The sequence below is a fragment of the Prunus avium genome, chromosome 8 (assembly GCF_965620075.1).
Source record: "Prunus avium chromosome 8, drPruAviu1.hap1.1, whole genome shotgun sequence".
NCBI lineage: Eukaryota > Viridiplantae > Streptophyta > Magnoliopsida > Rosales > Rosaceae > Prunus > Prunus avium.
Window position 1 is genome coordinate 2,255,824 of NC_142291.1, and position 22,884 is coordinate 2,278,707.

At 37.3% G+C, this 22,884-nt stretch overlaps 2 protein-coding genes across 3 annotated transcripts; one reads left to right on the forward strand and one right to left on the reverse strand.

Annotated features, from left to right (window-relative positions):
* Window positions 1–1,836: 1,836 nt before the first annotated feature.
* PGSIP2 (plant glycogenin-like starch initiation protein 2) lies at window positions 1,837–6,478 on the reverse strand. 2 transcript variants are annotated; one of them, XM_021977952.2, is made up of 5 exons: window positions 6,342–6,478; window positions 6,142–6,251; window positions 5,127–5,333; window positions 4,208–4,848; window positions 1,837–3,151 (listed from the first exon to the last, which is right to left on the reverse strand). In XM_021977952.2, exons 2-5 carry the CDS (start codon window positions 6,198–6,200, stop codon window positions 2,121–2,123), a joined length of 1,938 nt encoding a protein of 645 aa, XP_021833644.1. In that variant the 5' UTR covers window positions 6,201–6,251; window positions 6,342–6,478; the 3' UTR covers window positions 1,837–2,120. The 2 variants fall into 2 exon arrangements, with proteins under 2 accessions (XP_021833644.1, XP_088102194.1); XM_088246068.1 differs by having other exon boundaries at window positions 4,208–4,845; window positions 6,142–6,455.
* Window positions 6,479–14,167: 7,689 nt separating this feature from the next.
* Window positions 14,168–21,965, forward strand: VPS45 (vacuolar protein sorting 45). Its single transcript, XM_088246015.1, has 13 exons — window positions 14,168–14,507; window positions 14,655–14,856; window positions 14,968–15,047; window positions 15,629–15,856; window positions 16,080–16,205; window positions 16,336–16,416; window positions 16,509–16,650; window positions 16,770–16,948; window positions 17,803–17,958; window positions 18,271–18,378; window positions 18,467–18,588; window positions 20,804–20,935; window positions 21,455–21,965. The coding sequence occupies exons 1-13, from the start codon at window positions 14,418–14,420 to the stop codon at window positions 21,510–21,512; spliced, it is 1,704 nt and encodes a 567-aa protein (XP_088102141.1). The 5' UTR covers window positions 14,168–14,417; the 3' UTR covers window positions 21,513–21,965.
* Window positions 21,966–22,884: the final 919 nt, after the last annotated feature.

The window sequence follows — 22,884 nt, forward strand, 5'->3', positions numbered from 1 at the left end:
CGGACAAAGAAAACCTCCTATGCATAGTTCTTTGGTCGGCGCAGAGTGGGGAAGAGCATCACATCCCAACAACTATCACCAGCGTCGCTTCTGCTGCTGTCGACGCCATTGAAACAGAGATAAAACATCAGCCACCAGGTATCACAACTCTCTTGAGGAGGGACAAAATCCAACGTCACCACATAAACAACAATAAAAGGACCCCCAAGAAGCACTCCACTTTAACTCAAAACCAGGCAAATAAAACCTCCTATGACCAAGCATAGTTCTTTAGTCAGCGCAAAGTAGAGAAGAGCACCACATCCCAACAACTACCACCAACGTCGCTGCTTCTGCTGCCGTTGAAACATAGACAAAACATCAGCCACTATGTATCACAACTCTCTTGAGGAGAGACACAATCCAGTGTCACTACTGTCACCGCCGTTGAGACAAAAACAACACCAACCACCTAGAACACTGCAAAAACAATCAAACAAAACAAACAGACAAATAGATCTAGATTATTGGGGGAGGGGAAATGGAGGAGAAGAGGGGATAAGAGGAAGGGAAAAGATTGGAGAAAAATATGGGGAGATGAGGAGAGGAAGGGGAAGATGGGCGGAGGGGAGGAGGGGCAGTGGCCACCTCCCCCCTTAGCTTCCTTGCGGTTGGTTGCTGGCAAGGAGAAACGGGGCTAGAGTGCGGCTAGGGTTTTTTTTTTTTTTTTTTCCTTAGACAAATGTTGTTCACACAAAAAAAGAATGTAATCCTTTTATGTGCAAAAGTCAAAGGACTTGTATCAATAACAACAAATGCGAAGATTAAACCCAACTTATGTTCTAAATTTTGGACTTATCCCAAATTTTCTATAATATATATATATATATATATATTCCTTCATCAATAATTTTTCTATGCTGAACAAAATGTACAATAAGTATGCAATTTAGAGAATTAATATATAAAAAAAGGACACATCAATTTGTGGTTCAGTCGCATCACTAGGCAATGAGGACTTCCTCCTTTTTTTTTTTCTCGTTACTAGAGTTAGTTGATAAAAATAATAGCTGGTTAAAGTGGGGTTTTCAAAGGAATTAAAGAAAAACAGAGGTGATAATGGTGTGATAGACACTTAGCACTCAATTATAGTTAATAACAAACAGTGGTTATCACTTTAACCTCACTATTTTCACTCATTTATGTTAATAAGCTTTATTTGGTGTAGGGTTTATGTTAATTAATGACATCTTAACCAAAACCAAACAACCTTGATTTAAAAAAATTAAAAACCAAACCAAACCACCAAGCATTGTCTGTTTATTTGACCACGAAAAAAAAAACATCACTGTCAAGCAGTGGGGTTGTATTAGTTTATTCTTTTACTTGCGCAGCGTAGTTGGTGGTAGATGATTGTGGTCAAGAAAGTTAAGAAATGTGCTTACTTTTCTATGATTTGAAGAATAATAATGGCAAACTTTTCTATCGTCCACAACTCCCTTCAAACAGAGAAATTTTTGGTAGGTTGGACACTCGTTATATGGAGAAATTCTCAGATTAAAGTTTGGAGCGGCCAAAAAATATATTTGTGAACAAAACCCAAAAAGAATCTATAAATTACTTAAAGAATATCATATTATAGATTAATTCATCAGTTACCACTACATAATTTCACAAGTTAAATCGCCTATTTCCTAGTCCACCAGATCAAGACAACGGCAGTGCATAAATTCCTGTAAATTTAGCAGACCATGACAATGGTTGGCAAAACTGGTATCGAAATCCCGGAACAGTAATAAGAACTGGAAAAAAGAAACCAAATCAATCTGGAAATTTAGAACAAGACACTAGCCAACATAAGAAAGGCCAAGGCCACTTTAAAGATGACTAGAAATTACAATATCACTTCATACAGCCTCAAAAAGCATTGAAAGTGCACAAATCTAGCCCACCTTGATGGGGAAATGGGTATAAGATGTATTACGGAAAAATGAGTATAAAATGTATTACTAGGAAGTTGTTGAGCTAGATACTAAGTGAAGTTTAAGGAGATACACTTTTCTTTCTCACATTTGTAGGCATGAACTATGTGTTGACTTGTGTCCTCGGAATGCAGTATGCAAGTAAAAGAAGAAAACAAGTCACGAAGAAGATACCGATGAGGTAGTAAGCGCAGGAGGTGATGGAGTAACAGTAGCATTATCTGTCCAATTCTTTTCACCCCAGTGCCATAACATGCTCTCCCAGAAGCAGAAATCCTCAAAGCATGTCTTCAATCGCTTGTCTTTTATCTTAATTTTCCAGTGACCATCAGTGTAATTTGCTTTCTCAGCTTGCCTCCGATCCCATTCTAGTGCTGCCTTCTGCTTGGACCGAAGCAAACAGAACTTTTGCAAGTTCTCTGGCATAGCATCATGCACTTTCCACCACCTTTTATGTGCAACATCACTGGCAAACTCTTGCAAAAAGTCCACATTCCAATTGCAGTCATAATCACGGAAGCAAAGCCATGGTTTATTACCCAGGTAATGGAGGACATAGAGGATTGGAGGGTCAGCTTTGAAGAGGCGAGTTTTCATCTGCTTTATCTCTGGTTCATCACCTTCCCAGAAATGTTTCAAGAAGTTCATATGCTTTGGGATCCTGTGCCACCATGTAAATATCTCATTGAGATATCCCTGATCCCCGCCGTTGTAAGATACAATTTCATTGACATGATCCATGAGAAGCTGGAATGTACAATTTGATGGTTCCACAACCATCACACCCGAGTTGAACAGAGTAGCATTATTTCCTGTAGCTGATATTTCTGGCATCTCAAACAGGAAGTCAATATTCCTAAGAATAAGCATGTCAGCATCAATGAAAATGATCTTGTCGTAATCAGTCAACTGCCAAAGGCGGAATTTGCTGTAGTTCCATTCATTGTATGCTTCTGGTTCAGCTTTAGGGTTCCTGATTCTTTCAATTGGGTGGATCTTCCACCCAGCAGCTGCCAATCCTCCTCGATGATACTCACTGATTGTTTCATCAACAAGTATGACAAGATCTCGTGTTGAACCAGCCATACGGATGCTCTGTGCTGCAGCAATGGCTCCACACACATATACATGGGCAGAGTGTAGGATTGTTGCATATGCTTCTCGGTGGGCTCCTTCCGAGAAAAAATGTTCTGCGTGCAAGTATTTAGGTCATCACTTATCAAGTATGCTGCAATTATTACATCAGTAAAATTTCCAAAATAACTATGACTTATATTTGCTTTCTTGCAGGATGCAATCAAAGGCATTGGACCTACCACATATGAATTACTTAATGGAGTCTGCATTTGAAAAATATAAGGACCTACACCAATTTCTTCACCAACTGATGTTCAGGACGGTCAGGTAGTCAACTTTAATATTTATCATTGAAGTAGCACATCTCCTTACCACATGACAGACACGATGCATCTCAACTCAATTTTATTACATTCTTATGTCTAGGACTTTCAGTTGTGTGACAATTGTGAACTTCAGGAATCACTGGGGGATGCTGATCGCATTGACGGCATAGTGAGCCAACACACTCATCAGCATTGAAGGACATCAGGCATTTGCATCGCACAAATGAAATGCCATATATTTCACATTTACCATTGTTGTGAGCATGCATGGACACCTGGATGGACTACTTGACCAAAAAAGAAAAAGTTTAACTAACCTCAAAAACACCTAATCTTGATGTATCTACCTATGTCTGGAACCACATTAATACATACTATGTTCCAATTCAAATTCATTCACAAATAGACTACCCCGTTTCAAACAAAAGTTTCAAAATTATTAAATCCATTTAATATGCGGACCACTACAGTTAGAACTCGTCCTTTTTTCATTGCGCAATCTTGTCCCCTTGGTGCGGGTCAATACATACACATCAAAATAAACTCCACATAAACAACTCGAAGTTTTTCGCAACAAGTTCCAATTAAATTCCACAGTGGTCCGCTATTCCAAACATACAAAAATGTAGAATTCATTTATAAATGAACTCAGTTCCACATTTCAAAGGACTCCAAAACACTGATTTTCAAAAAATTAATAGAAAAAAACAGAAAGAAAAAGTAATGGAAGAAAGTTAGATCAGCACTTCAATTCACAAAAACGACTTATAACATAATTCAAATTTAGAAAGAAAACAAAAAGAGTAAATAAATAGCACTACTAGACGCTAGTTTAAATCTGACCTTTAGCCTTGAGAGGAACTGCAAGTTCACATGACCCTACAGGGAGCTGTAGCTTATCTCTCAACGTATTCAAGTTTGATTCATAAAGCCATGCATTCCCTTCACGTCTAACAAGCTCCTTGCAAGTGAATAAATTTGGGATTGGGAAACAGTCAGTCACCAAAAGCACACGCACAGGGTGATATCCTTTGGATGAGGCAGCAAGCCTTGCTACTTCAAGTTGCAAGTGAAACCGAGCCACATCTCTTGACCAGCTGCCTGACTTGTTGCAGGGAAGCTTGACAGCGACCAGATCAAGCCGTGGTTTTCCAGGAATTTGAAGTTTTGGTAGAGAGGGACAAGTAGGAACTTCAAACTCTTCTACTTCATCTATCCATTCAGGGTACAAGGATTCCCATGTTATGTTGTTTGACACATTGTTCAGGTGTAGAACAACATGCTCGCAATCTGGAAAGAGCTCCTTCCAATGATCAACCTCATTGTGATTAAAGTTTAATAGGCCAATTCCCTGATAGTCCTTTTTGTCAGTCAGTGTTTCAAGAACATCAGAAATTTCATGCCAGCTAATGTCTAAAGATGATACGTAACGTAAATCTGCGGCAACACTCTTTTTTCTTGATCTGTCTTGAGAAGTTAGCCTGCTGGCAATAAACTATTGTTACAAAATATTTCCAAGGGAAAGAGAGCAAAGCCAAAAAAATATTTATAAACAAATTTTAAAAAAAACAATTTCATTTTGACTGCTAACTAAAAAGATGGATTTTCCAATTCCTGACAACATATTTTCCCAGGTGGGGAAAACATATATTATTGAAAATCTCAACAATGAAGTCTTTTGATTGAAGCAAGAAGTAACAAAGAATAAACTGATGCCATGAAATAATAAGTGAAAGCAAGGTGATCAGCTAATAGGACATACCGAGATACGGAACTGGATTGATGATCAGTACTATAAACAGCAGGAGAGACGAAGAGTGTCACAAAAGTCCCCAATATAATAACGACCAACACAAGTTTCAAGGTGGGCTTGCAGTTTAAGTTTCTATCTTGGGCAGGAACATGGAGGACCTTTTCTATATCTTTAAGAACTTTATTTCTCTGGGGCCTTCTTTTGTTAGAGTCTTCACTGAAACAAAAATGGATTCACTACAACATAAGCACATGTCTGCATGGCAAGTGAAACAAAGTGCAAAGAACAACAAATGGAATGGAAAAAACTAGATAGAGCACTAAATAAGTGATTGGAAACAAGTTCCACTCAAAAGACAAGCAACTGCCCTGCAATCGACTCCATCATCGGAAATGCATTGCACATTGAAATGTGGAAACAGCACATATATGAATGTTCTACATACCACTCAGCACATTACAAATAAAAGCGCTCAGATCATTTGCAAAATTTACATTAGCAAGAGCCCAAGAATCTGATATCAAAATGAACCATGACCATTGACCCTGTACAAGCCGCACAATTTGAAAATGTTGCTCAAGATTTTGTAAATTGTGGCCAAATTATTAGCATGACACCTCACTTAACCAAGACAAGTTCAAATTCAGAATAAAACCTCTTTCAACTCCTGCTATTCATCCATATTCATGAATCATGACCCAAATTAAGTGCGAACAAAAAAATTCCCCCCAATTTAAAAAGCCTTGATCTGTATGCGTATACATATATAATGAAGAAGGAAACCAACCCATCTAGTGAAATTGGTAAATGAACAAAAAATGAGTACTAAAATCATGAACCAACAGAAGCAGAGATGCATTGGAATTAAACCGCGTAGGTTAAGACTGTTTATGAATGGGGCATTTCTTACATGCCTTTTTTTTTTTGGTCCTAATTGTGGTACTAAAAATCAAACGCTCAAATTAAAATGAAGTCAAATTACACTAAAAAAAGTGAGAAAAAACAGAGAGAGAGAGAGACTGACTTAGCTGAAGAAGATAGGCGGTGTCTGGGCTCAATGGGACTTGGGGAAGGCCCTCTCATCTTTGCTGGTTCAGTTGAAGCATGAGGGAGGCACCATCTGAGTCTGATATGCTGATTTTACAAAAACAATGGAAGCAGAAGATGGTCAAACAGAAAACTTAAAAAATTGGAAAGAGACAAATTCCAGAAAATGATTCCAACCGAATCTGTGATCTGTGATCTGTGATGAAGAAGGTCAGAGGAAGCGAGGTTTTGGGTTTGAAGAGTTTGAGTGAGAGAGAGAGAGGCGGTTAATTTTCATGCTCTGGGTCTTTTTCAGCGAGACTGGTCAATGTACGAAAATCTCAAGTCATTGACTTTTGTTTTAAACAAATTTTACCTTTAATTTGCCCCAAATAGGCAAAATGAGCCATATTTCTTCATTTATTTGGGTCAAATATAAGTTTTTTCATCTATGGTAAGTCTTTTACTCTCTTTTTTTTTATTATATATATATATATATTGTTATAAAACTAGAGAATATGTAGGGAGAAATAAGAGGAAGAAAGAGACAGTATAATTTGCTCAAATCAACTTGTCTTTCATTCATATTTGGTGCCACTATTTATAGGAGCAGAGATACCTGAATCACCTACCACCCATAATTGATAGGTTACAAATACATTGGTTGGTAGAGTACAAATACATTGGTTGGTAGAGTACAAATACATTGGTAGGTTACATGTATATAATGATGGATATTATTGTGGGCATCCATAACCTATAAACCCATAACGTATGGATTTATAACACTCCCCCTTGGATGTCCACCAGACAATGATATCATGTTGGACGTGCTAAATGTTGCCTCATTAAAAACCTTGTCAGGAAAAACCACATGGGATAAAAACCTGATCGAAGGAAAAAAGAGTACATTGCACATACATCCAATGTAGTAAAACTGAGGAGTTTCCGCGATTGATTTCTCCCCCTGATCTTCAACAATCTGATTGCTTGTAAAGTCGTCGCATTCCTATACCATATACCAACTTCAGAAATATAGACTTCGGAAGAGCTTTGGTGAAGAGGTCTGCCAGGTTATCTTGGGAGCGAATTTGTTTGACTTCAATCTCTTGATTCTTCTGAAGCTCATGTGGGTAGAAGAACTTTGGTGGTATATGTTTGGTTCTGTCACCCTTGATAAACCCTTCTTTAATTTGAGCTATACAAGCAGCATTGTCTTCATACATGATTGTCGGGGCTTTTGTTGTTGAAGAAAGATCACATGTTTTCCAAATATGATGAACTAGGGATCTTAACCAAACACATTCTCTACTGGCCTCATGGAGCGCAAGAATTTCTGCATGATTAGAAGAGGTAGCAACCAAAGTTTGTTTTGTAGATCGCCATGAGATTGCTGTATTTCCACAAGTAAACACATAACCAGTTTGGGAGCGACCCTTATGTGGATCGGAGAGATACCCAGAATCCGCGTATCTAACAAGATTTGAACCGTTGGAAGGTTCGTACGAATAAAACAAGCCCATATCAGTTGTTCCACGAAGGTAGCGCAAGATATGCTTTATACCATTCCAGTGTCTACGTGTTGGAGCCGAGCTATACCTGGCTAATAAATTTACTGAGAATGCAATATCTGGCCTAGTACATTGGGCTAAATATAATAAAGCACCTATTGCACTAAGATATGGAACTTCTGGACCAAGTATCATTTCATCATCCTCTTTAGGACGGAATGGATCTTTATTTGTGTATAATGAACGAACTACCATTGGAGTACTCAACGGGTGGGCATTATCCATATAAAATCGCTTCAAGATTTTTTCAGTGTAAGCTGATTGATGGACAAGAATACCATTGGGATGATGCTCGATCTGCAAGCCCAGACAATATTTAGTTTTTCCAAGGTCTTTCATCTCAAATTCACCCTTTAAATATTCAGCAGTTTTAATGATCTCTTGAGGAGTTCCAATTAAGTTCATGTCATCAACATACACTGCTACGATTGCAAATCCAGAATTTGATTTCTTTATAAAAACACAAGGGCATATGGGATCATTAATGTAGCCTTCCTTGATCAAATATTCACTAAGACGGTTATACCACATTCGTCCGGATTGTTTCAACCCATATAGAGAACGTCTCAACTTAATGGAATACATGTTCCGTGATTTAGTGTTTGATTCTGCCAACTTGAGTCCTTCTGGGACTTTCATATAAATATTAGCATCTAACTCCCCATACAAGTATGCAGTAACAACGTCCATAAGACGCATGTCAAGTTTTTCTGAAACTGCAAGACTTATTAAATAACGGAACGTAATTGCATCCATAACAGGAGAATATGTTTCTTCATAATCAATCCCAGGCCTTTGAGAGAAACCTTGCGCAACGAGTCGTGCCTTATACCTTGCAATCTCATTTTTCTCATTACGCTTTCTTGTGAACACCCATTTATATCCCACGGGTTTTACACCTTGTGGTGTTTGAACCACAGGTCCAAATACACCACGTTTTTCCAAGGAATTTAACTCAACTTGGATTGCGTCTTTCCACTTTGGCCAATCAGGCCTTCCTTTACATTCATCAACAGATCGTGGTTCAATATCTTCATAACCTTTTATAATCTCAGCAGCTACTGCGAAAGAGAAACTATCATCGATAACCATTTCACTACGGTCCCATAATTCATCATTGCATGCGAAATTTACAGAAATTTCTGTATTAGGTATCTTTTCCTCTTCAATGGCTTGTGTCTTTTCAATGACACTTTCATTCTCCGGATGAATTGTAGATTCATGGTGAATCTCTTTTCCAATAATATCTTCATTAGCGTTTCCATTGGGATTGGGATATACTTTCGATTTTCGCTTTCTAGGAGTTGAGTCCTTGGAACCAATGGGTCTACCTCGCTTCAGGCGTGCAGTAGATGATTCATTTGCTGCAACATTGGTTAATCCGATTGGGATATCAATCCTTGCTGGTGTGTTTGCTGCAGGTATATGTGATTTTGTCACTTTTCCTGTATCAGTGAATGCATCTGGCATTTGATTAGCAATTTGCTGAAGGTGGACAATTTTTCGTACTTCATTTTCACTTTGAGTTGTACGAGGGTCAAGATGAGACATAATGGATATGTTCCAACCCAATTCTCGCCGTTCTTCAGGAACGGTCTTTTCTCCCCCTAACGGCGGGAAGAATGTCTCATCATAGTGACAGTCCGCAAAACGTGCTGTAAAAGTATCTCCTGTCATAGGTTCGAGATAACGAATGATAGTTGGTGAATCAAAACCAATGTAAATTCCCAATCGACGTTGAGGACCCATTTTAGTGCGTTGTGGGGGTGTCATTGGCACATAAACTGCACAACCAAATACCCTTTAATGTGATATATTAGGTTGTCTCCCAAAGGCAAGTTGTAAAGGGGAGAATTGGTGGTGGGTAACGGGCCTCAAGCGGACTAAGGATGCTCCATGTAAAATTGCATGTCCCCAAGCAGAAATTGGCAACTTTGTCTTCAATAGCAAAGTGCGAGCAATAAGCTGGAGACGCTTAATAAAAGCTTCAGCTAATCCATTTTGAGTATGGACATGGGGAACTGGGTGCTCAACATCAATCCCAAGTGACATGCAATAGGCATCAAAAGTTTGGGAGGTAAACTCACCAGCGTTATCAAGTCGAATTGACTTTATTGGATAATCAGGGAATTGTGCTCGTAATTTAATTATCTGAGCAAGGAGCCTAGAAAAAGCAACATTACGAGTTGACAATAGGCAAACGTGTGACCATCTTGTAGATGCATCGATTAAAACCATAAAATAACGAAATGGTCCACAAGATGGGTGAATTGGCCCACAAATATCCCCTTGAATTCTCTGTAAGAAAGATGGGCATTCAAAGTCAAGTTTTGACGGAGAAGGTCTAATGATCAATTTCCCTTGAGAGCAAGCTTTGCAAGACTGGTCAATGGACAAAGTACTATGGTAAGGCTTTAAAGGATGTCCATTTGAATTTGAAATAATCCTACGCATCATTGTGGATCCAGGATGCCCAAGGCGATCATGCCAAAGCATGAAGGTCGTTGGGTCAATGAAATTCTGATTCATGATAGCATGGACTTCAACTGCTTTGATGGTTGTATAATACAACCCAGAAGAGAAAGCAGGAAGTGTTTCCAATATACGCCTCTGGCTGTTGATATTGGTGGTAATGCAAAGATACTCCACATTATTATCATTTCTAGTTTCAATATGGTACCCGTTCATTCGAATGTCTTTAAAGCTGAGTAAATTTCTTTTCGATCTCAAAGAGTACAAAGCATTATCAATGGAGAATTGAGTCCCATTGGGTAACAAAAATTGAGCTCTTCCAGAGCCGTCAATTAGGTTTGCAGAATCTAGTATGGTAGTTACCTTTGCTTTTGATAAATGTAAATTGTGAAAATATTTTTTATCTCGAAGAATTGTGTGCGTAGTTGCACTATCCGCAAGACAAATATCTTCGTCAATTCTCCCAAGACAAGGGGATCCATGATTGGTTTCCATGCCAAGAGCTTTCGTGCTGATAACGTGTTATATAACTAGAGAATATGTAGGGAGAAATAAGAGGAAGAAAGAGACAGTATAATTTGCTCAAATCAACTTGTCTTTCATTCATATTTGGTGCCACTATTTATAGGAGCAGAGATACCTGAATCACCTACCACCCATAATTGATAGGTTACAAATACATTGGTTGGTAGAGTACAAATACATTGGTAGGTTACATGTATATAATGATGGATATTATTGTGGGCATCCATAACCTATAAACCCATAACGTATGGATTTATAACATATATATATATAACTTTTGTTTTTTTTGAGAAATTAATGGGTCTTACTTGGATAATTCATCGCCCTTTTTCACACACTTATGCTTATAACTTAATTTATTTTTTTAGAGTTAATTATAGTTTAGTACGCTACCTTCTTTATTTCTTTATGTTAGTCCCTACAGTCTTTTAAATTTGTTACAATGTGGTTCCGCCGTTAAGGATTCTATCAAATCTCTCCGCTAGTTGCCTATGTGGCACTATGAGTCCCACATTTTTTACTTTTTTTTAATTTTAAATTGATTTAAATGTTTTTTTTGGGAAAATTTTGCATTAAAAAAAATCCTCAAATTCTTCTTCCCTCTTCCCCCTGCGATTTTCTTCTCCCACCCCCAAAAGAACCCAGAACCTTAGCTCACCAACCACTCTGCTCTCTACCCCTATCGTTATCTCTACTCGCCAAACCCAGAACCCCAACTCGCTCACCCCCAAAAGAACCCAAAACCCCAGCTCACCGAACCCCAGCCTGACGGTATTTATGTAACATCCCGCATCGACCAATGGAGAGGGGGTGATGTGCCTTATATGTACATGCCCGCCTCCATCTAGCACGAGGCCTTTTGGGAGCTCATTAGCTTTGGATTCATGAGAACTTCAAAGTTAAGCAAGTTGGGGCTAGGCTAGAACAATCCCATGATAGGTGACCCACTGAGAAGTTGCTCGTGAGTTCCCAGAAACAAAACCGTGAAGGCAGAGAGGGGGGGCCCAAAGTGGACAATATCGTGCTACGGCGGAGCATGGCAATCATCTTGCAATAAAAATCCTCAAATTTGGAAGGTCAATATGCAACTGCTTGTCACAATATTGCAAATAGAACTAATTTTCAACCAGATTTAAGGGGGGAAGAAATCGGGGCTGGGGTTCTGGATTCGTGGGGGCTGTGGTTGCAGGCTGGGGTGGAGAGTGGTTGTGGGATGGGTTTGGGGGTTGGAGCTTGTAGGTGGTGGTAATGGGGGAATGGGGGGAAGAAGAAAATATAGGACCCATAGTGCCATGTAGGTAACTAATAAAGAGATTTGACAGAAACCTAACGATAGAACCACATTGTAACAAATTTAAAAGACCGGGGTATGTTATTGTAAAAAGACCGGGGTATGTTATTAATAAGGCATGGACTAACATGTCTTAAGGGTGTAACTACAAGATACTAAACTATAATTAACCTTTTAAAAAAAACTGTTTTTATAGGAGAGTAAATAGGGATAAAATGATTGGTCAAAAAAGTTGAGTAATGTGCTAAAAGAATTTTAAAGTACAACGGACAAGAATAATAATGTAATAATGGCACGTCCCCAACTTTGTTTTTTTAATCATCTACACTCTTCTTCAAGGAACACAATTTTTTTTAGAATGTTTGGAAAATTTTGCGTCTTAATTAATTTCATATGAACTCCTAAATTTGGCACCAAAAAAATAATTTTTAATGCTTTAGTGAAACTTCTTTGCGAGAAGATAATTTTGTTAACTTTATTAATTGGTTTTTCTATTGGTATGATATATCCCTATAGAAAAAAGCAAGACTGATTCATGTTGAATCCTAATATATATCATTATAACATATGTAAATTACTATTTACTCTCTAAGGTCTCATTTCGGAGTGATTCACCAATAATCATTTCTCCATATAATCACTTTAAGTGATTTTATGGAGAATCGCATGAGATGTACTTCTCCCCAGAATCGCTTAAAATCACGTACCCTCCATTTGGATGAGGGAAAATAACTCGAAAATTAGCTAAAAGTAGGGAATTTGATAGGAGAAATTGACAATTCCATTGTTTGGCAACTTAAGCGTGGAATTTATTAAATGACACGTGGAAAAAATCGTGAAAATTGGGGCATCAAATTCTTGACTTTAATTTCCACCAAAATAGGCGTCATCTCACAATTTCCATAGTGTCATTTACAAAATTTAACATACATAAATCCAAATATTGAAATCTTCAATTGCCAGAAATTATGGAAATCTAAATTCCGTCATTTTATAATTCTATGTAATTTTCAATTCCTTTATCCAAACAGAGGGTTAAAGTGATTACATGGAGAAGCACGTGTGAGATGTTTCTCTCTATAAGTGATTCTGGCCCTCCCAAACTCCCAAACGAAAGCTTAACACCATTTTCCTCCCCATTGAAAGCTAAATAATTCACTCAAAAATCAATGAAAAAGACCAAATCTAAAACTTTCCTTGATTAAAAAAAAAAACCAAATTCAAAACTTATGATTCCAAATCTCTAGAAAAGAAAATATCAAATTAGAAGTCATAGTCATGCACAAAAAGTAACTAACTATAAGAGGAAACTATAAGAGCATCTCCAACAATAGTTACTCTTCAAATTGAAGTTTGTTGACTTAAATGCCAATTTGAAAAGCTTTGTTTCCTACTTTAATAATTTATGCCCCAACAGACTCTTCAATTCAATTAATGCAATATTATAGAAAAGAATGTAAATATGAAAACATGTGAAAAATGTCTATGTATTTATTGTTTGAAAAGAAAAAAAATGCATGTTTTTAACATTTTCAAGGTATGTTTTAATTTTTGAAAATTAAATTAAATTAAATATTTTGAAGAGCCAAGGTCAACTTACCAGTGATAAAGAGAGAGAAAGATGTTGCAATTTTGATGATTGAGTTTGACAAGGCTGTTGGAGAGGGTTTTGATGATGTGACTCACCTATTTTAGCATTCCAAAATTGTTGAAGAGGGGGTTGGAGATGCTCTAAGAAGACTATTATCTTTTGTCTTCACAAGCAATTATATTTTTTTTAAAGTAGAGATTTTCTTCTTTGTACTAACAATGAGAAAAAGAATGGGTAAAAAAAAAAACAATACCTAACGAGGGGTAAAAAGGGCAACTAGAAGAGTGAAGTCAGCTTTAAACTTTCTCAGCATTAAAACAAGCAATTTGTATACTATTTTATTGCCTTAGGAGAAGCTTTGCCCACCTAAGCAAAAAACCTTCCTTGTAAAGGGGATGGTGTTTTGCTATCCATGCCAATAACACAATGACACGTGAAAAAGTTATCCTACGTGTCATTACGTCATTGACCGGAGTAGCAAAAAATGATATCCCCATTGCATGAGTACAGAGTTCCTCTTTTCTTTTCTTTTTTTAAAGTTTGGGCTGGGCTAACATATGCAGCTATTTTTATTTGGAAAAATTTGGGCTGGGCAGTAGCCCACCCTGCCCTTGGCATTGAACCGCCAAGAACATACCGTTGAGAGACCAAACTGCGGCGACGACACCAAACGGTGTGTTTTCGGAGACCACTTCCCAATTCAACCTCCTCGTCTTCTTAGATCTGCATCTTTCTCATCTCTAGCACACAATTTGACACACCGTTTAAGAAATCATTATCATCAGCACCGGCATAGACGTCAGATCTTAGCCGTAGATCTGAAAATGGTGCTGGTCTCAGCCGTACGGGATTACATAAGCCGGATGTTGCAGGACATCTCCGGCATGAAGGTTCTCATCCTTGATTCCCACACGGTAACAACGCTTTCAACTACCAATCATTGAAACAAACGCAAAACACAAATGAAATGTTTATGAATTTCTTAAGCATGGAAATCAATGAAAATGGCATATTTTAATTCAGTAAATAATGGGTTGTTCTGTTAATTGAATGGGGTGTAGGTTAGTATAGTGAGTGTGGCGTATTCGCAATCCGAGCTTCTTCAGAAAGAAGTGTTTTTGGTGGAATTGGTTGACTCCATTTCCAAGTCCAGAGAATCCATGTCTCATCTCAAAGCCGTTTACTTCCTTGCACCCACTTCAGAGAATATCCAGTATTTGCGCCGGCACTTGGTTGCTCCTAGGTTTGGAGAGTATCACCTGTGTAAGTTTTGCTTTCTGCATGTTATTTTGGTTATGGAGTGAGTTTGGAAGATACCTAGATGAGTTGACTATTATTTGGAGCTCATTTCTCATGCTATACTGGAATTTACAGTTTTCTCCAACATATTGAAGGATACCCAGATTCATATTTTAGCTGATTCAGATGAGCACGAAGTTGTGCAGCAACTTCAGGTAATTCATCATTCACTAAAATGCTTCCTCTCTCATTCTCTCGGATTATCTGATAATTTCTGTATGTAGTAATGTCAATTGCTAACTGAATTGAGAGTTCGAATTTTATTTTGGATAACTGAAATTTGAGAATACTATAATAAATAGTAAGCTAGTAACAGGAAAATAGGGACAAGGTAAATTTTGTGTCAGCTTATAATATCAAGAGGGTGCCAGGTTTTCTTTTACTCACTTTTGTAAGGAACTTGATACAAAATGTATTGTTTTTGGTTCAAATATAGTCGCTCTGTCCTTTGACGGTTGGAATTGGTTTCATTTTGCCATTAAATCCTTGTTCTGATACATTCTTTTAAAGAAATAATAATAATACATCCTTGTTCTAATGCATGATTAGACAGATCCAGTTTGCAGTAAAGTTTTCCTTGACGAAAAAATAAATATCGTGCAACATAGTGGTTATGTCACTCTAATAATAAGAATAACAATGTACAATAACAATAGTATAGTTGTCATGACACCTCATATGTTGGTTTAGTTTCTTACTCTTCATATTAGATTCAATTATTGTCTTGGTCTTGCAGGAGTTCTACGCAGACTTTGTTGCCAGCGATCCTTACCATTTCACTTTGAATATGCCATCAAATCACATTTATATGCTCCCAGCAGTTGTTGATCATTCAAATTTGCAGCGCTTCTCTGATCGAGTTGTTGATGGAATTGCAGCTGTCTTTTTGGCATTAAAACGAAGACCTGTTATTCGTTATCAAAGAACATCTGATATTGCGAAAAGGATTGCACAGGAAACAGCAGTAAGTACAGTCGTATATTCCAAATAGTTTTGCATTTTGGGAGGGGGGGGGCACTTTATACTACTGTTTTGAATGTGAACTTTGTAAGTCTCCCCTGCCCCTTGTCTCCCCACTTTTTCTATGGACACAACTTTTTATGTATGTATACTGTTCATATAATAGCCTGCAGATTCTAGCCATGAAAGTTTGCACGAACTGATATTGTATTTTGGGCATGTAACAGAAGCTGATGTACCAGCAGGAAAGTGGACTTTTTGATTTCAGACGAACAGAAATTTCTCCATTGTTGCTGGTAATTGATAGGAGGGATGATCCTGTAACCCCATTGCTGAATCAGTGGACCTATCAGGTAATTGTGGTTGCAGCTGACATTTTCCAACATATGTGAAAAATGCCTCATGTTGATATACGTCTTTGAAATTACAACGGGATAAAATCACTAGAAATATAAATACAGCTCATTGATTACAATATTACAGGCAATGGTTCACGAATTGATTGGTATTCAAGACAACAAAGTGGACTTAAGAACCATTGGCAAATTTCCAAAGGATCAACAGGTTGAGTTGTAATTTTCCCCCCAATAATGCACTTGTTTCTGTTTATAATTTTCATTGCTAAATAATTGCAGTTGTGGTATTGATGTTCATAGGAGGTTGTGCTGTCATCAGAACAAGATGGTTTTTTCAAAAAGAACATGTACGAGAACTTTGGTGATATTGGGATGAACATCAAGCAGTTGGTTGATGAATTTCAGCAAATTTCGAAGAGTAACCAGAACATTCAGACGATAGGTTTGTAGAATGCAAACATGAAAAGTTTAGATTCATAACTTCTTGTGGTTACTAACTTTTGGCACTTGGAACAATGGTTAACTATGGTAATTAAACATTTACATTCTTTATTGTTGCAGAGGACATGGCCAAATTTGTTGACAATTACCCTGAGTACAGAAAGATGCATGGAAATGTTTCAAAGCATGTGGCACTGGTTACAGAAATGAGCAAACTAGTTGAAGAGAGAAAACTTATGTTAGTTTCACAGACAGAACAGGAGTTGGCTTGCAATGGTGGGCAGGTGGCAGCTTTTGAGGTACTGAAAAACAACATATTTCTATAAATAAATAAAAGTAAATTGAAATTGAAACCACTTCTCCTATATTCTCTCTGCCCTCCTTGTCCCTCTTCAAGTGCACAACTACTTTTTTCTCTTGTTTCTACTTATCCTAACTACCTAAGAGGGAAATTATTCTTTTCTAATTTTACTGTTTAATATCATCTTTAAAATGCGAGTTGTGTCCCTTCTTTTTTTTTCTTATCGCACGGGTCTAGTCATATAAGGAGCAAAGAACATCTTTGTAATTTTTTGTCCATTTATTACTATCTGCTAATTGGGGATGATCAACACTGGGTTGGGGTCAGGGTAAATGTTTAAACAAGGTTGATATTATATTTTAACTTTGTTTTCTCTCCATTTAGAGCATTTTTAAATTGAGGGGGCCTGCTGAGATCATAACCATATGATGATGATTGGATAGTTTGAAACTACAATGGAAAAATGGCCTCTCTTTTTATCTTTTTTTTCCATGGCAACTTGTTAGCCTTGTGTCATGATTGAATGGCCACACAGGTTCTCTTGAAATGAAAATGGACTAGTTCCTTGTCCAAAAGGGGTGGAGGTCCTGGAAATCATTATACAATTATCTTTAAGCCAGGTGGCTGAATTAGTGCTATGAAGTTGATACAAAACCTACCATGAGTGTGTCTGTGTTGGTTTGCCTTATTTGCTATTCTTGTGACAAGTTATTATTAGGATTTGGAATCCAGATTTTAGTTTGTACTTTATACTTTTTTTGGTTATTGACTTTGAGATAGCAACGGAGTTTAATCTTCATGGAAACATGAAAAGTTGGAAACAATCATCTCCTTCTCCTATGTACTTTGCAGGCGGTGACAAATCTATTAAACAATGAAAGTGTATCTGATATTGATCGCCTACGACTTGTCATGTTGTATGCTTTGCGCTATGAGAAGGAAAGCCCTGTGCAACTGATGCAATTATTTAACAAACTGTCTTCTAAGTCTGCCAAGTACAAGCCTGGGGTAATGTAACCAGGACTGCAATCCTAGTTTGATTCTGTTTCTTTTTTTCTCTTCATTTATGTTTAAGTGGCAATTTTCCATCCCTAAAGCTTGTCTTTCTTCATAAGCCACCTTCATTCAGAGAATTAATGATGGCAACTTGTATTTTATTCTATGTGTAGTTCGTTTCTGCTCATCCAATTTTCTTGGAGATTGACCTTTCTTTGGGAGGGTAAATCAATGCAGAAATCATGCCAAAATCTGCTGTGTACCTTTCTTTCAGCTACTAGAGTAATTCACAGGTTTAATAAATTGGGTATTATGGCATTGCAGCTTGTCCAGTTTCTCTTGAAGCAAGCGGGTGTGGATAAGCGAACTGGGGATCTTTATGGAAATCGAGATTTCTTAAATATTGCACGTAACATGGCTCGGGGGTTGAAGGTTTGCTTGCGAAAGTTATATTTTATGCTTTCTAGTATAGAGTGTGCTTTACAAGCTTATAGATAACTTTTTTTTACTAATGCTGTAGGGGGTTGAGAATGTGTACACACAACACCAGCCTCTTCTCTTCCAAACTATGGAAAGCATCACCAAGGGACGACTGAGAGATGTGGACTACCCATTTGTTGGAAACCACTTTCAGCAGGGCAGGTTGGTTTTTGAATATATTATATTTTCTTTTTTCTTTTAAAAAAAAAAAAGTAATTTCCCTCGGAAGTCACTAACTTATAATTTAGCTGCAATTTGGGGATTGTTGTGTTGTTTCATTCTAAGCAAGTAGTGTCACCAAAAGTATTGACACGCAACTGATGCCGAAGCCAAGTTCAAAATTATAATAAATGAGGGTCTTTCTAGTTTCTTAGGCCATCCCCAATGTGGGCTCTAAGGTCATCCCCAATTTGTTGGGGCTCTAAAAGAGGTGGTAGAGCCTCATTTAGAGTTCCGATGGAATCTTTGGGGCTCTAAAGGCATCTCTCCCACAATGAGAGGCTCTATATTCGGGGCTCTATATTAGGGGTTTGATATATTTTTTTTATGATGTAATTTAATTTAGGTGCTTTTGTTGTTGTTTTGTTCACTTGTTTATGTTTTTTTTTTGGTGAACATTTCAACCCAAAAAAATAAAAATTGGATAAGATTTGAAAACATGGTTAAAAAAAATAAACCTAGCCGTTTAGAACTTGAGGTTGTAGCCTAAGTCAACTTTACAAAAAAATAAAAATAAAAACAATGAGACAAGCTTATTGCAATTGGCCAAATGATTAAAAAAAAATAGAAAAACTGGTCAGCAACCATCTTTTTTGTGCGAGTAGGCATGCGGAAGTTGCAAGGGGCGTCATCAACAAAGCAAGTGGGCTGGCAGCTTTTCCTCCATGCTGGTCCCACTGGGTTTCAAGGGCTTCAATCATGTCCATACATTTAAGTTCAGCTCCAGTAAGGCTCAAGGATTTAGGGCCTCAAAATTGGACCACTGGGGATGTTTTTTTTGCATGAGGTTGCATTTATAGGAGCCCAAAGGTGGTGCAGCACCCTTTAGAGCCCCCATTGGGGATGGCCTAAAGGGGGCTGCACCACCTTTGGGCTCCAATAAATAGAAACCCATGCAAAAAAACCATCCCCAGTGGTCCAATTTTAAGGCCTTATATGCTTGAGCACCACTGGTGCTGAACCCAAATGTACCTGGTTGAAGCCCGTAAAACCCAGTGGGACCCGCATGGAGGAAAAGCTGCCAGCCCACGTGCCTTGTTGGTGATGCCCCTTGCGACTTCCGCATCCCTACTCGCCCAAAAATGATGGTTGCTGACCAGTTTTTCTTTTTGTTTTTAATCATTTGGCCGATTGCAACAAGCTCTCAAGGATTGTCTTTTTGTTTTTGTAAAGTTGACTTGGGCTACAAAGCTAGTTCTAAACAGCAATTTTTTTTTTTTTAAAACCATGTTTTCAAATTTTGTCCCTTTTTTTTTTTGGGTTGAAATGTTCACACAAAAAAAACTAACATAAATAAGGTAATAAAAAACAAAAATAACATCTATATCAATTCAGAGCCATGTACCAATGACCCTATGAAATGGGATACTTTGTAAGCTTAAAAAAAGAAAGAGTTTTAGTGACACAAAATGTTGTCATTTGCTGCTGTTGTCATTCATTTGATCAGAAATATGATGAGAATGTCAAACTTTTAGCCCTTGTTTAAACTCTTTAGGATGTAGATGGGCTCAATTGATGCAACCTCACATGTCCCGAATTTTAAGTAGTATAGAGAGGAGTTTACTACTTTAAGAAATTCATGTCTTCAAGAGTCTAACCGCAAGGAACATTGAAATGAAGCTCCTGCACTTTGACACTACCTGGAGCCCATTTCTTCTGTGCTGTTCTATACAAGCCGAGTGCTTATTGACATCAATATTTAGGTTACTAATCAGGATGCTGATAAATCAGTGCTTTGTGGAAAAGTTAGGAGATCATTGAGAAGGCCATGCTACCTCAACCTGTAGGCAGGCTGGCTGTCTAGTGGACTTAATCACTGTGGTTTTCATGATTGCTTCTATTCATAATTTTCATTCTTGCTGGTTTCTCTAGATATATCAGATGACTCAGATGTAAGCCCCTGACTGTGACTAATTACTAATTATGAGCTGCTCAGTCATCATTTTGCCTTTCCTGTCAAGTTGCTCGACCTTGATTCTACTATCTGCCCACCCCACTTCATTTTGTCTGGTTTACATCCTTATGGACTCAGACTAGCAATCTATGATATTTATAATAACCTTTATATCATCTTGTTAAAGTTAAATTTGATAGTGTGAGGATAGAAAAGTTAATAATTTGGATAATGTTCTGAATGACACATGCTATCTCTAAGCAGGCCTCAAGAAGTTGTGATTTTCATTGTTGGAGGAACAACATACGAGGAGTCGCGCTCTGTAGCTTTACAAAATTCTATGAATACTGGAATTCGTTTTATACTTGGTGGTTCTGCGATTCTCAATTCTAAGAGGTATGCTTCAGGTCATCATTGTATTTTTGCGGAAATATTTGCATCATAAGTGCAAAAGAAGTTTACGTTACTGTGCTAGCTAGACTTACTGCTTTGACATCTAACACTGGCTTTGAATGGTCCGACTTGATACCACTTCTTTCTTGTGTTGGATGCAAGTTTGAGAGTTTTGGGCATGATTACTTTGGCCTCTGTAAATCTTAACTTGTCTTGGGGTTCTTTTGGGTTGCATTACTAATTCCATATAGGTACAATTCATCTAGCATATTAGTTCCTAGAAAGTTTTGAGAACATGATAATTAAGCATCCACTTGCCGGATCAGTCTTGGACAATGGGAGGTTGTGCTTGGTAGACAGTTGCTTAAGAGATTTTGGTATGAGTATTTATGCATCGACTGTTGGATGTTTTTAATTATATGTTGTAATTGTGTGAGGCTATTCTAGTGAATTACTGTAGCTTATTGAAATTGTCTAATATGAGATGCTCCGCTCCAATTATTGTTTGCCTGGGAAAAACAGGTTCTTGAAAGATTTGGAAGAAGCTCAGAGAGTAGCTCGGACTAGCAACGCCGTCTGAATTCTGGGTTCTTGTATACGGGTGTTTGTGGATGTATACGGGTGTTTAGATATGGTCACCAGCTATAATATAAAAAATTGCCACACATGCTTGAGGGTTCATCAGAATCGCCCTCTGTTCCTGTAGAACACATGGCCCTTTCGTTACCATTTTGTGGGAGTAAGAACCGAAGGGGATTTGTATCCCATAAATTTGGAGGGTAAGATCTAACAGCAGTTTCCCTCCCTACTATAAGAAGCATAGAAAAGAATGAGATCTCACATCTTTGCACCAATTTTTTCGCTAACCGAGCCGGATACCCTAGGGCTTAATTAACATGTACTTTCTTGCCTTGTTCAGAAGAAGCTTGTCATACGTGAAATCTCCCTATTCTTTCTATTTGAATATACATATTACTGTATCAATGTAGTTTGTACTTAAGATATTGTGAGAATTCAACAAAGTATAGATTTACAGTGTCGGCTTCTTGTTGCAAATTCAGGTCGTGGTAAGTGTTAAGTTTTGATCAAGTCGTGCTGATATTACCATGCAAACTATCCCTCCCAATATTATAAAATCCATGCATAATTATTTTAAGGGACAGCATTTGAAAGAATTAAAAGGTAAAAGTTAAAATTTACGGTGCAAAGGGTAACCTGGCCAGAAGTCTGACATGAAGCCAAACTGAGTCATAAACCAGATCGTTTTGCACTTTTTTATTTACAATATTTGTTTTATTAGGCTACAAAGTTCATAACGGAAATGAGAAAGACAAAGTCAGCTAAACCAACTTTAATATATATATATATAAATAATTTTTTTCCTTTTCGATTTCATTTTTTGTATCTTATATTGACAAGGAAGTTGTTATTGAAAATTGCATCAATAAAATATATTTTAAAGTGACAATAACAGTTTCAAAGGTGATTCTTTTTTTCTTTTTTTTTGGGAGAAATGTTTCAAAGTTGATTTAAAAACACATAATATTATAAATTTTTTAGATGTGTTGTGTTTTTATTTTTGAAGCTTCTATTCACAATTTAGATATCTTGTGTTCGTTGTTATCATAATGAATTTTTTTATGAAACACGTTGATAAACGGAATTGTTATTTGGATCCTTTTTTGTTTATATTTTGACATGCGAATGCTAAAGAACGGCAATGGGTACCCATTAGGCCCAGTAGGTACCAATTGCCCCTCACTTCCAAGAAACTAGAGAGAGTATGCGAATAATCAATATTTAGAGTTTACATATCTCTTGAATTCTAAAGAGAAATGCTAATGCATATGTCTGATTTTCGGACGCATTAGATCAGAATTAGGGATTTCATTATAAAAACTTTTGGAATGAAAATTTATTTCAACATTGATCATAAATTCGTAAATCTCAAA